Source organism: Plecotus auritus, assembly GCF_963455305.1.
Source record: "Plecotus auritus genome assembly, chromosome: 5".
In the NCBI taxonomy this organism is placed as follows: domain Eukaryota; kingdom Metazoa; phylum Chordata; class Mammalia; order Chiroptera; family Vespertilionidae; genus Plecotus; species Plecotus auritus.
This window is the reverse complement of record NC_137776.1, coordinates 180,782,777-180,797,334: the sequence shown is the minus strand read 5'-3', so window position 1 is coordinate 180,797,334 and position 14,558 is coordinate 180,782,777. Positions and strand designations below refer to the sequence as shown.

Sequence of the window (14,558 nt, the reverse complement as noted above, 5' to 3'; positions counted from 1 at the left end):
AGATGAAGGCCATCTGTCCATACCAGGCACTGCTCTTACTCACCCTTATGGTTTCCGATGCAAAATGGCCCTCTGAGATCATCAGGTTTCCAGTTTCGTCCAGCTTAACAATGGCTCCTGAGTTGGCCTGCACTTCAGCTTCAAAGGCTTGATGCTTCTGTAGCTTGCCCTGTCAGTAGACCATGAAGTGAGCCATAGATGCAACCACTCAGCACTCATCATTCTGTTGTTCCCCCTCCAAAATCCTCCCCTCCCGAGTCCCACTCCCTCTAATTGTGGACATCTCCCTCAGCACTGCACCCATCCCCCTACCTGCTCAATTCCTCAAAACTGACTGCATCTATACTGGACCTCCGAAAGCTTGGCCACTGAAGACCACTAACCTTGCAGATAACGAGATGCTACAAATATCCTAATGTTATTGTCCGTCAGGAAAGGAGCCATTATGTGGATATCCAATCCCTTCTAGAGATATAGAACCACACCCACAGTCTTCTCAGAATGTGGTGTTTACCCTTGAATAATCCATCCACATTCACTTATGATATATTTATTTTATTTTTTAAACATGTTTTATACATTAATTTTAGAGAGAGAAGAGGGAGAAAGAAAGGAAGGGAAAAAGAAAGAAACATCTATTTGTTGTTCCACTTTATGCATTCGTTGGTAGATTCTTGTGTGCCCTGACCAGGGATCGAAGCCACAAACTTGGTGTATTGGGACAACACTCTAACCAACTGAGCAACTCCAGCCAGGGCCGATAATATGTTTAGCTTGTTTGCTGGATTTGATTTGATACATTCCGTTTCTCAATACCTCTTTTTAATTAAGTACTGAGCCAGGCACCTAAACCAGCGTCTCTTCTTAGATGACTTTGACGCGGGTAGTAAAAGAGCCCACTGTTGCTCCATTTGCTAAAGTCTTTCACCAAAAATCAGTAAGAAGGCTTTTTTTAAAAAACACGTTTACTGTTTTGAGGTACAATTTACACCATAAAATTACCTTGCTTTATGTACAATTCAATGCTTTTTAAAGACTTACTTTCTTGGTGTAGTTTTTAGGCAAAAACATTTGCTCTTGAATTTTGGAACAAATCTTATGGAGATGACACGCACCTGCAAGTTGGTTGGGTCTTTATAATTCTCATCAGACGCGATCTGAAGTTTCTCTTGAATCCATTTTTCCAGCTCCTCAGCATCTCTTTGGAAAAACTGGAATCGATAGGAATCTTCAAGCTTCTGGCGCCTCAGGGTGGAGAGCTCCTTGAAGCGGTGGTATCTGTCCAGGACCTGCTGCCGCCTCTCCTGGATGTCCTCTGCTGTCTCCAGCACTTTGACCCCACTTGGGTCCATTTTCTGAAAAGACAGAATGCCCCGAGATAAGCACAAGACACCAAAATATGTTTAAATATATTTAATGGAATGAGCCTCTCCTCTCCGAAGGAAGGAAAAATAAATCAGACACCCTAGCAGACAAATGAATTGAGAAGGCAGCCCCTTCTCAGGACCTAAGAACGAGGCCTGATCCTACTCCTTTGTGAAAATGGCCATCCACACCCTGCAACACCTGCCCACGGAGGTCCCTCGGGGGATGCCTGGACAACACAGCAACGAAGCCAGGCAAAAATATGCACAGAACTATGGTTTACTCTTCCAATTCTACAAGAGCTTTGAGAATTCAAAGGCAACGCTGACTTTGGTACTCAAAGAATTATTGAGAAATCCATTCAAAAGTCCTTCCTTCTGGTCTGTGTATTTCATTATGTGGAGATTAGATAGAATCTATTCGTAAGTCAGTTTTTCTAACTTTCTAGATCTCAGCCTCTTACTCAATGGAGAAAAGGAAATGATTATGAAGTGAGTCCTTAACATCTATAACCAACAGAATCTTCCTATTCAAAGTAGCAGATTTCTCAGGCCCACTGAAATGTCAATTGTGCAGGTCTTCTTCAGGCTACCAGAGAGTCTGGGCAATGAACAGGCTGAGTTTCATCTGAAAGCGTACAATTAAAAGAAAATCACAGTGTATGCTTTAAAACAGCCGTCGCCAACCAGTGATCCGCGGACCATGCATGGTCCGTGAGGTCCGAAAGGCTGGCGACCACTGCTTTAAAAAACAATGTGGTCCTAGCAGGTTTGGCTCAGTAGATAGAGTGTCAGCCCTCGGACTGAATAATCTTGGGTTCAGTTCCCACAAGGGCATGTACCTTGGTTGCAAGCTCAATCCTGACTGATCCAGGCCACTGGATGGGGCACAGGCAGGAAAGGCAACCAATCGAGTCTCTCTCACACATCGATGTTTCTCTCTGTCTCCTCCCCTCCCTACTACTCTCTAAAAAACAACAACAAAACAAACAAACAAACAAAACATGGAAAAATATCCTTGGGTGGGGATTAACAAAAAAACAAGTGTGGTCCTAGCCCGTTTGGCTCAGTGGATAGAGCGCCAGCCTGTGGACTGAGGGGTCCCGGGTTTGATTCCGGTCAGGGGCATGTACCTTGGTTGCGGGCACATCCCCAGTAGGGGGTGTGCAGGAGGCAGCTAGCTGGTCAATGTTTCTCTCTCATCAATGTTTCTGACTCTCTATCCCTCTCCCTTCCTCTCTGTAAAAATCAATAAAATATATTTAAAAATAAAAAACAAGTGTGGTTAAATATTTTATCCTACTTTACGCTTTCCTGTTATTGGGGAAAGCAAGGAGACTACATAAACTCAGTATCAATTTCAAATTCATCACAAATGCAGGCTAACTTGGTAGGTGGTACTTCCCATAAATATTCAGTCTGCCCTAACTTTAAACCCTAAGATCCCTGGACAATCACCAAATTTTAATGTCAAAAAGAAAAACTGCCCTATTTTGGGGAGCAACCCAGAATATGCTACCTGCTCTTATCAGGAAAAAGTCATTTTTTCCTCTAACCAAGGAAGCAGCACAGAAGGAAACATACAAATTAATGACAAGGAGCTTCTAAATTAGTCTGTTAACACGTGATCTTGCACTGTCCACCTTCCCTCTCTATGCCTCAATTTCCTAGAATGACTAAAATGGCAGGTGAAAATGAGATGGTCCCACGACCTTTCCAATTTTAAAATTATACTCCACAGAGAAGATCCTGAGATCTGGTAAAGAAAGCCTTCATGGTCTCTCCAGCTCTCACTGTGTGACTTATTTATACAAGGTCTAAAACTTGTTACCAGGGAAACACTGGAGAGCTCTTCCTGACTGGCCTGGCCAGCTACTGGGAAAGGATAAGCAGGCTAAGGATTAGGCATGGAAGTCGGTGAGAGTGTCCCCACCCCACATCCAGCAGGGGGTAAACAAGATTGGTGAGATCTGGGCAAGGCCCACGTTTCTAGCTCTTCGGGGATTAACGCAGCTCCAAGAGGTCTGCACCGATCAACTCTGAGGAGCACCGTTCTATGAAGAGACGGCCCTCCTAGGAAAGAGGCCACCAGGTGACGTCAGCGGTCACCGTTCCTTCTAAACGATTCTCCAGGTATTAACCGGTTATTTTTGTTGCATTGTTTTTCTCCCACAAAGTCCGACTTATTTGTTTTACTATAAAAAGAAACTTATTCTTTGCCACGGCACACCCAGGCCTTAAGACCTTTATGACTTCCTTCTGAGACAGGAAGAATCCGCCCCTTTGAGGCTTTCCATCTGGCCCAGCATTCCTGACTGGTCTCTCTCAGCCAGGCCCCCTATCCTCTTGGCATGTAGAAATTGTTTCTCCTCCCAAACACAGGATTCTCTTTAGAGACTCTAAGCCACCTGCACAGGCTCCCTTTGCCTAGCATGTCTCTGCCCCTCCTGTGCCTGGAAAACTCCTATTTAGATCTCATCACCCAGCTCCGTGGTCGGCAAACTGCGGCTCTCGAGCCACATGCGGCTCTTTGGCCCCTTGAGTGTGGCTCTTCCACAAAATACCACGGCCTGGGCGAGTCTATTTTGAAGAAGTGGCGTTAGAAGAAGTTTAAAAAATGTGGCTCTCAAAAGAAATTCCAATCGTTGTCCTGTTGATAATTGGCTCTGTTGACTAATGAGTTTGCCGACCACTGACCCAGCTGCAGCGATTGGGCTGCAGGATACTGCCCCTTCCTCCCTCCTCAGATGCAATCACACTTTTCTGTAGGTTTACAAAGCGCTTGTATATACTTCCCACTGTATAATTAGATTGCAACATCTGATCTTTGTATCACGATTTCTAGCACACAAAGATCATTAAGAAATGTTTGTTGAAGAATGATCAAGAGCGTGCACAGCCCCCAATTCATTTGTAAAGAGTGAGGAGAGAACTCAATAGTCTAACCAAGTTTCATTTTCCATGCGGTCAAACAGGAATTGTATTCAGGAAAAAGCTAGACTCCTGACAGTAATTGCAAACGAAGACTGCGCTGACTGAAGCTACACAACCAGGCGGCACTGAGGAGCAGGTCTGGATCACTAACCTGGACCGACCACATGCAGTTTATTCTGAGAAGTTAGCTGCTCCTTTCCCTCTGGTAGGTGGGAGCTCAGGGAAATAAAGCTCAGGAAGGCAAGTTTTATATCAATAGATAGCTGTGCCTGAAAAAAAAACATTTTCTATTCCTTTTTAAAATGTTTTTATTTTTCTTAGAGAGAGAAGGGAAAGGGTTATATAGAAACATCCATCCATTCAGGCCCCCTACTGGGGATGGAGCCAGCCACCTGGGCATGTGCCCAACCAGGAAGAGAACCGGCAACCTCCTGGTGCATGGGATACTCAACGAACTAAGCCACACAGTCCAGGCTTAGTTTTTTGTGTGTTTTTTTTTTAAAGACTGAGTCTCCCTAAGTCAGTAAACAATTACCAATCAACGTTTCTCTCTCACATTGATGTTTCTCTCTCTGAAACCAATGAACAGCAAACACAAAAAAAGAAATAAACAATAATTTCTACACTTTCCTTTTTTTAAAAAAAATACATTTTTATTGATTTCAGAGAGGAAGGAAGAGGGAGAGAGAGATAGAAACATCCAAGATGAAAGAGAATCATGGATCAGCTGTCTCCTGCATGCCCCCCACTGGGGATTGAGCCCACAACCCGGGCATGTACCGTTGACCAGAATCGAACCTGGGACCTTTCAGTCCGCAGGCCGATACTCTATCCACTGAGCCAAACAGGCTAGGGCCACTTTCCTTGTTCTTATCCCTCAGAAGATGGGAAAACAACAGGAAATTGTGTGTGATTTGCTTGCTTACAGATCCTTGGAAGTAAAGAAACTTCCAGGAGAGGCACAGTTATGTCTGAGACAATAACTACACTGCACTTGAGCTCCTTCCTGGGGTCTGCGTCTTCAGATTAATGTCTATGGGGCCTCCTCACATCACATGATTCACTGCATCTCTAAAGTCCTGTAGCTGCTACCGAAATTCCAAGAAATCACATTGGGGATTTTTGATGAATAAAAGAATTCCCAACATAACCCTGCACAGGTTCCACCTGAGCAGTCCCCCTGCTTGGGTCCAGCTTGCTGATTTGGCCCTACCAATCCAGGGAGACAGTCCAAGGAGGCCCTGTTGAAATTAACCAACCTAAAAGGGCCTCTTTGTCACCCCAGTGAAGTAGAACGAGTCAATTCTATAGCAAGTGCTTTGGTCAGGCAATAATGGACTTTTCTTTCCTACAGTAGATCAGCTGATGTGGGAGGTGGGAGCTCTGCCAAGCCACACTGGCCCTCTCTGGGGAGCTGGGCATCTCAAAGTCATCACTGCTCTCCCACTGCTGCCGGCATTCCCAATGTGCATTTGTGTGATCACAGGAGCCTACGATTACAGGTTAACGGGAATTTCCCCGCACCCTTAACCTGATAGGCAGCTGTCTCTAGTTTACCTATCCAAGTTCCCCGTTTCTTTTTACTTCTAAAAGGATATTGCTATAAACTATATTAAACACAGGAAAATTTTCATATCATCAAGAAACTATTGCCACCCAAAGGGCCTATATAACCTCTCACCCAAAACTATGTGAGAGAGTGGAATTCCTGGCTCTGCCTGCGTGCACCACATTCCCTTCATGACTGAGTGCAGCTGCATGCTGCTCAAGAACGCCGCCCCTGCCCCGAAATATGCAGCTGACTGATAAGAACGACTCCACAGAGAATGTTTCAGGCTGTTCCCAGCCGTAATGGGATTAACGCCTCTGCGCCTCTGAAGAGCTAGAATGGAAGACTTTGGGAAAAGTGCCATTAGAGAACAATCTGCAACCATACCAGCCTGTCTACCTATTCCACTGACTGTAAAAACCGCAGAGGAGTCCACCTCCTCGGACTGCCGTCAACTGACTGCTTATCTCAAAACAGCACATCAGCTTTGATTTTGCCCATCAAGTCCACGTACACGGAGAACAAGGGAGGGGAAATGAGTGCTGGATGTAGTCTCTGTATGTTTAAGGACAGCTTCCCATTTAAGGTAACCGAAGAAAAGGTCATGTTTTTGCAAATATTGTTAGGCAAGGCTGAAAATGGAGGCTAGTTATCCATGCTGCAATGCAGCAGTCAAAAAGCTGGCTGCATCATTCAGCAAGTCATGTGAATTGATCTCAGGGGATAAAACAGGAATGACAACCATGTCCTCTATTGTGATCAATAAAAAAGACCTGTCAGCATTCTTACAAAACTGCTAGATCTCTGGGAAGAGAGGGGTCTAACGATGAGTCTGGGCTAGGATGTTCTAGTTTAATCCAAAGATACAACATGTCTAAGAATGGCTCCTCAGATCCAACAAATTTATACACATTGCCAACTAAAGAGGCTAGCCATTAAGTAATACCTTTGTCTTTTTGACAAATGCCAAGCGACACTATTTGAGGCAGTTTTGGGTGCTTAGGGAATTTTAAACTCTTTAACCTAACGTGCAGAAGCTGTATGCCCCACTGTGCCTGGGGATGTATCTGTCTTTGGAGGGTGGGGAGAAGCAGGGGGTGGGACGGACACTGTATTAAGCAACAAAAAAGATTGCAGATGCAAAAAATTTCAAACCAAAGGCCAAATGCTGTGGCCTCCGCACACTTGGCACCTGCAGTGAGTGGTGTAGGACACCCTCACCCCGACCTGGGAGAGTGGGAGGACTCACTGCCAGTTTCTCTATGGACCCTCAGAAGAACATAAAATTGTAGTGATGAGGAACGGAGTCACTCTTTAAAACAGTGTTGGGACTGCCGACATTTCAACAGGCTCACTGTGTGGATGTAAGAGGCCTTTGGAACACTACAAAATGAATTCCGACTGCAGGCAGGACACGAGATAATATGGTTTTGCAAGGAAAGCGATTTTAGGAACTAACAGGATTAAGAGATCATTTGGTTCCGTAGAAAAATTCATAAACATTACCCAAAGCAAAAGGTCACAGAAACCATTCATCAGCTTTGTTTCTGTTGCATAGTCAGAGCTCAAAGGTGCAGAACCAACAATGCCCTTTTCCTATGGCTTATAAAGCCAGCTTATTATCAAATTTTACAATTCCAGAGCAAGAGAACTTGATAGCCATGGATGTGGAAGGAAGGGCTACCCCAGAACAAACCGCCAAAGAACTGGTTAGCACCCATAACAATTTTATACCAATCAATCCTCAGATCAAATGAATTAGCCAAAAAACCCAGCTCAGCTGCAGATTTTAGTGGCAATCTAATGGTAAGCAGAGAAAGAGGTAGATGTTACATAAGAGTTTTAACCATGAAAAAAAAATCTTTGTTTAAACCACATTTCATCGGATTGTGGACCAGCATGTCAGCCTTCAAACTGATTAATTCATTTAAGCTCATTAGCAGATTCCGCAGAGGTGAGCAGGGACTTTAGCTTTAAGAAAGCAAGTTTCATACTGCATTGCATCAAAACCCAGAAATGCAGAGCAAGGTTGTGAAAACTTACTTTTGCATGCCCCCCAAACACTACCTTGTTGCTACTTACCTGTTAATCTGTAAAATTCAGATGAGAGGTACTTAAGTGCAAAATATTGTTACTGAGATTCAAAACAGGAGGCCCATTTTTATAAACCTCATTTAAATAATCAACCAGTCTGATTTATAAAAAGGCTTGCCTTGGATTTATCACCCATAATCACTAGACACTCGCAAAATTTATATTTTTCCTTATGGGACATCAAGACATTAATTTAAGCATTTTTCTCTTTGAAAAAAGTCCAATTTAGTGAACATTCAAAAACTATACACAAACACAACAGATATATAGTGAGCTTTTTAAGAAAATGAAAATACAAGCTCCATTTCATTACAAGGATTGTGGCAGAAGAAATAAGTCAATGGGCCCTAGCCAGTTTGGCTCAGTGGATAGAGCATCAGACTGGGGACTGAAGGGTCCCAGGTTCAATTCCAGTCAAGAGCACATGCATGAGTTTCAGGCTCCATCCCCAGTAGGGGGCGTGCAGGAGGCAGCCAATCAATGATTCTCTCTCATCACTGATGTTTCTATCTCTCTCCCTGTCTCCCTTCCTCTCTGAAATCAACAAAAATATTTTTTTTAAAAAAGAAAAGTCAATGGAATAGGAAACAAACCCAAGTTTACAATATTTACCAAATGTAAAAATATTATTTTTACTACATGTTGTCAGATTATTTTTTGCAAATATCTAAGATAATCTGTTTTGCCCCTTGGTTCTTAAGAACCAAGTAACCATCAAAAACACAAACAAACCAGCAAACACTACATGCAAACTCTAGAATAAGAAATAATATGTTCATGCCTTAAAGAGAGGAAGGTAAAAAAAACAGGAGGCTCTGGAAATTTTACAATAAATTTACTAAGACTTCTGTTATATAACACCCCCAAAAAACAAAACAAAACCCCTAACAGAAACCTCAACAGAAAACTCATGCAAGCAGAGTTTCCCCCACTCTCTTTGGATCATTCAACTGCTCTGACACAAGTGTCTCCACTGCAAATCAGGCAAAACGGAAAAGGCAACGCATTTCCTGCATGCTGGTCAAATACCTGGACTCTGCGCTTACGAAACGATGACAACATGATGGAGGAATGTGCAGTCTAAAAAGGGCGGGGGAAGAGCAAGATAACAAGCTTCTAAGGGCAAAGGGGACAAAATCATTTCAAACTAAAGAAAGCAGATCCTTAAAAATATGTGAATACAGGTTAAAATCAAATTTCAGATATTTTTTCCAGTACCTTCTAAATCCCACCAGGAATTTAACATGTGGAAAGAGAACCAAAGTTATCTGGTCTTAGCAGTGCCTATCTATCTAAATGTGCTGCCGTGCCTACATCATACCCCCTCCCTTTCAGGCCTGTCTCCCCCCTTTTCAAATAAAGTAATAATATTGAATATACTGCTTAACACTAAAGTTCCGATGAATTGAGACTCCTAGGACGAGATGATTCCTAATTCCCCTTCCATTCAATAACAAAATAGCATAATTTAATGACATCATCAGAAACAAGAAAGAACTCAAGCTGCGAAGATCTGACTTGGGCCTAATTTACTGGTCCACTTCCTCTGCAAAATACTATTTCCTGTTGAAAACAAGTACAAGCCCTAGCCGGTTTGGCTCAGTGGACAGAGCGTTGGCCTGTGGACTCAAGGGTTCCAGGTTCGATTCCGGTGAAGTGCACATGCCTGGGTTTCGGGCTCCATCCCCGGTAGGGGGCGTGCAGGAGGCAGCCAATCAATGATTCTCATCATTGATGTTTCTATCTCTCCCTTCCTCTTTGAAATCAATAAAAACATATATTAAAAAAGAAAATAACTTAAAAAAAAAAAAAAAAAAAAAAAGCCCTGACTGGTTTGGCTCAGTGGATAGCATTGGCCTGCGGACTCAGGATTCCAGCCCGGGGCATGTACCTTGGTTGCGGGTGCATCCCCAGGAGGGGGTGTGCAGGAGGCAGCTGATTGATGTTTGTCTCTCATCGATGTTTCTAACTCTCTATCCCTCTCCCTTCCTCTCTGTAGGAAAATCAATAAAATATATTTAAAATAAATAAATAATAAATAAAAGAAAAAAAAAACAAGTACAAGAGGAATATGCAAAAAAGTTGGAAGGGAGGTGCAAGAACAGTTGCTCTAGCCCTAGCCGGTTTGGCTCAGTGGATAGAGTGTCAGCCTGCAGACCAAAGGATCCCAGGTTCGATTCCAGTCAAGGGCACGTACCTTGCTTGCAGGCTCCTCCCTGGCCCTCCTCAGCCCAGGCTCATGCAGGGGGGCAACCAATCGATGTGTTTCTCTCACATCGATGTTTCTCTCTCTGTCCTTCCCTCTCTCTTCCACTCTCCCTAAAAAAATCAATGGAAAAATATCCTCGGGTGAGGATTAACAACAACAAAAAGAACAGTTGCTCTAGTCCACTGGCTCCAAGTGGTCAGCTAAGCGTGTCCCTCCTACATTCCCGGAGTCAGCACTTGCTACCAGGGTGCTGCATTCTTCTACCTACTCCCACCACAGCTGATAAGCTGCAGCAGCGCCCACTGCATAACCAGTGGAGCCCTCCATGGGCCCGCAGAGGACGGATTGCAGGCCGGCCTTAAGTGCAGGTTCAGCAGTGACGGACAGCACAGCACTGTGGACTGTTCCTGATCCGCAGTGGGCCCCTCCCTTTGGGATGGAGGCAGGTAAGGAAAAGGAGAGAAAACCACCTCAATTAACCTGTTCATCAGATTGCTTGATGAGCTCATATTAGAGCCAGTGACAGTTCAGATTTCTCCACTTACTAGATTACTACAAAACACACTGCCCCAGACCTAAAGCACATCAGAGTGCTCCCCAGCTGATGGCTAACCGAAGAACTGCTTCACACCTGTCCAGCACAGAGCAATTAATTCCTGCTTTCGAGCCTCCTATCTCCATCTAGGTCCCTGGATGACAGCTAACACACTTTGAAGGTCCTTTGAGTAATGATTGGCCCAGTTACTAAAAAGGGCTTATTGTTAATTTCCGGCACAGAGGCCCTCACTGCAGCACATTTTTTAAACTTTGACTTCAATTTGACCTTTCAAAATCTAAGACATGAGCTGCAACAGAAGGGAAAATGCATGACTGGTTTGCAGAGCTGGAACCTCGGCTCAGGGGCTTCATGCAGCTGAGTGTTCCCACTGCTATTCTTAAGATTTTGTTTCCTGGCTGCAAGACACCCCCACCCTCCCATCTTTGATCTATTCTGTTTTTTAGTCAAGTACAATCGCTATGACGACGCAATTTCTCAACACATTATGAAAACACTTCATAAGGTCTCTCTTCTGTTCTTCCCCAACAGCCATGATGGTACGTTTTTCTAAAATACCATGATGAAGACAGAACAAAGGGCCTACAGATTTCAGGATGTATTATATAAAAGAGATGCAAGAAGGTATTGCAGCGGTTCAAGCATCATCTCCACCCAGCTTTTCTTTTCTATTCAGGCTTTTAATTTAAAACACCTTCAACCCTTAACCTTAACAAGCCCTTTATGTAAAATGCATTGTACCCAGCACATCAGAGAGACTTTTAAAGGCAATTTTCTTTGGGAAACAGCTAATCAAATTCAGGGACGACTTTCAAACAAAAGGCTGCTCTATCATTCAACACCGGCATGGCTGGTAGAATTTTTGTCAAATAATATACTGGAAAAACCCGGTCTCGGGGAAAAACAAAACTCTAAGCTATAAAATTAGTTGATTTGGTCTCGCACAAAGCAAGAGCCGCAGCTGTTATTTACAAGCAAATCACAACTGGGTAGAAAAGAAGTGTTTATTGCAAAGACAGAAAAGGAGATGGCCAGCCTCGAACCTTCCTGCGTCTGGAAGGCCAAGAATTGCCAAACTGGCTGAAATTAACATCAAAGAGCCTTCACCTGAAGCTCTGGGCTCTCCGTCAACGGGTGGCCGGCATTGCTTGTAGGGATTTGGGAGAAGGAGCCGCAGTAGTCGGTCCCCACCGCGGGAAGGGGGCGGGAGCGGTGGGGAAGCGCCCCGCAGGAAGGGGAACGGTGACCACCCGACCAGGGAGCCCCCGCCCCACCTGCCGCAACCGGATGGGGCAGGGCGGGGCGGCGGCCGGGCTGGGGCGGGGGGCGGGGAGGGACTCGCGGCCTCGCCACCCCCTCCGCCCAGTCAATGACATTCCAACCGCCGGCGCCCAGACTCGGCCAGGCGGCTCCTCCGCAGCCCACGCGCCACAAGCCGGTCGCTACCGGCTCGGCCGGCTCCCCGCCCGACGGAGGGAGCAGCAAGGCCGGCTCACCTGTCCGCGCGCTGGCCCCGCCCCTCCCCGGGGGCGACCCGGCTCCCCGTCCAGGGGTCGGCTGCCCCCGGCCCTGCTGCCGCCCGGGCTCCCCTTCTCCCCTTCTCACCGGCTCCTGCGGGTGAGGGCAGCGAGTGCGTGGGGCTGGAGGGGTTGCTGAGAGACCGACGCGCCTCCGTGGCCTCCGCTCCTCGCCGTTTGCTCCGCAGCGGATAGTGGCGGCGACGCGCGCGCCCCTCCTCTTTTATAGGCGGCCACGCGCGTTCCGGCTGCGGGCGGGCGCGAGCGCGAAGGAAGCGCCCGGGCGCGGCGCGAGGGGCGGGGGCGAGCGCCGCCGGAGCAGAGGGGGCGGGGCTCCCGCCGGCTCGCCTTCCGATCGCTCGACGGAAAGGGCCGAGTGCTCCCGGAAGGAGCCGAAGTGGCGGTGCAGGGGAAAAGTCGATTGCGGGAGTGCAACGGAGTATGGGGGAGGAGGACGCGCGCCAGTGGTGGGGGGTCGATGGTGCAATAGAGCCTCTGCCTCCGCCCCGGCGGCCCGAGAGGCTCCAACCGCCCGCCGTCCCCGCAGCTTGGATCCTCCAATCCTGCCCCTCCCCGCCCTGCAGAGATTCTCTGCACCCCACCCCTCCACCCTCCGCCCCTGGGAGCCCTTCCAGGACTGCAGCGAAGGGCGGGGCAGGGGCAATCGCCGCAGTCTGGCTGGGGATGCTGCGCGCCCCGGCCGGAAAACCGCCCAGCCCCAGAGAATGAGATCACCGTGTGCTTCTCTTCCTCTTGCCCACTTTCCCAGGCCACGTCTGGAGCCGCGGACTCAAGTCAGCCTATGCTGGGGTCTGGGGTCAGAGATGGAGGATGGCTTTAGGGGCTCCGGGTTTGAGGAGGTGGTAAGAAAAGGCCAAATCCGACAATAAAACATGAAGTCGACTAATTTGGAATTAAAGTGTCATTCAGGATTTGGAGAGTTAATAATTTATTATATTCTCACATAAAAAGCTTTCTCACAGGTCACCAGTAGAATAGGATGCATTTAGTCGTATTTTCTAAACAAGGCATTAAGGTCCTTCCTGCCACAATTCATTGAACTTTCCTCATGTACCGACGCTATGCTAAGCATTGCATGTGTCACCTTATTTTCTTTAAATCTTTGCAGTAATTTTATGAGATCGGTATTATTTCCACCATTTTACAAATGAGCACGCTGACATGGAAGCTAGGTGTCTCACCCTCGGCCAGGCAGGTAGGTCAGGCAGCTAGCAAGAGGAAAAGCTGATTTGAATCAAGAGGCAGAACCTTCTCTTACAGAACCTTCTCTTAAGACTTACACAGTCTGCGTTATATACTGCCTTCCCATAGGAAAGGGGGGCATTGTGATGGTGGATGCTGGGGTGTGGAAACAAGAAAAATAAGAGGACTTCTGGAATTTCTGTTCTTTACAGTCTTGGCAGTTTGAGGGCCAGGCTCTCAACTCTAGCCAGAGCCCTGGGTTAGGACGCCCTTTCCCCACCTCCACTGGGTGACAGCTGGACCGCAGCCATCGGGAGTAGCGTCTCATTCCTGTGCAGTCAAGCAGACCAGGAGCTCTGCAGCTCAGGAAGGCCTCAGCCTCCCAGTTACCAAGCAGCCTCCTCTTTACATAAATATAAAGGCTCTGGGCACAGCACCAGAACGTGGGCTCAGGCCGGCCCTGAGCTTCCTGGTCCCCTGCAGTTTGGCTTCTTCCCCTGTGCCTGGGATCTGCAATCTGGTTTCTAAGTAGCCCTGGCTGTAGCCATGATCGTGAGGAAAAATCCTATTCCCATACTCCATCAGGGCGGAGAGGAAAGAAAAGGAGTGGCCACACCCAAGAAGCAGCTTTACAGAATCTGGAGGAAAAACGTAGCAACCAGGAGGCATTTCCTGCAATCTTCTATATGGAGAAAACAGGACCTAGTCACTCCTCCGTGGCTGTGCCTTTCTGGGAGCAGCTGACGGCATTCACAGCCTCTTCTTCAGCGGGTAGCAGCAAAAAAATACTCAGCTCCGGTGCAAAATGGCTAACACAATCATAGCTCTCCAAAACTTCCAAGACCTGCTCCAGCAAAAGAACAGGTCTCAAGGCCATGGGCAGAAGCTATAAAAGGGAAGGTTTTTCTTTTTTTTTTTTTTCTTTTTGTTAATCCTCACCCGAGGATATTTTTCCATTGCTTTTTCAGAGAGAGTGGAAGGGAGGGAGAGAAGGAGAGAGAAACATGTGTAAGAGACACATCAATTGGTTGCCTCCATATGAGCCCCCGAAACCCAGGTATGTACCTTTGATCAGGAATCGAACCCAAGACCCTTTGGTGCTAGGGCTGACGCTCTAACCACTTAGCCTATG

At 46.6% G+C, this 14,558-nt stretch overlaps 1 protein-coding gene across 11 annotated transcripts in view; it reads right to left on the bottom strand.

Moving 5' to 3' along the window:
- The window catches only part of SPTAN1 (spectrin alpha, non-erythrocytic 1), a 61,703-nt gene extending 49,275 nt beyond the window's left edge, over positions 1-12,428 (bottom strand). For 6 of the 11 annotated variants that reach the window (XR_013960693.1, XM_080670197.1, XM_080670201.1 and 3 more), the window contains exons 1-3: positions 12,312-12,428; positions 1,116-1,355; positions 44-169 (exon numbers count right to left, since the gene is read on the bottom strand). Coding sequence is in view for 9 of the 11 variants with exons in the window: in XM_080670197.1 (XP_080526323.1) it covers positions 44-169; positions 1,116-1,352 (363 nt within the window). In the remaining 2 variants the exon portion in view is untranslated. Of the gene's footprint in view, positions 1-43; positions 170-1,115; positions 1,356-8,970; positions 9,022-12,311 lie in introns of all 11 variants that reach the window. The other 5 variants (XM_080670196.1, XM_080670199.1, XM_080670198.1 and 2 more) reach the window with 3 other exon arrangements.
- Positions 12,429-14,558: the final 2,130 nt, after the last annotated feature.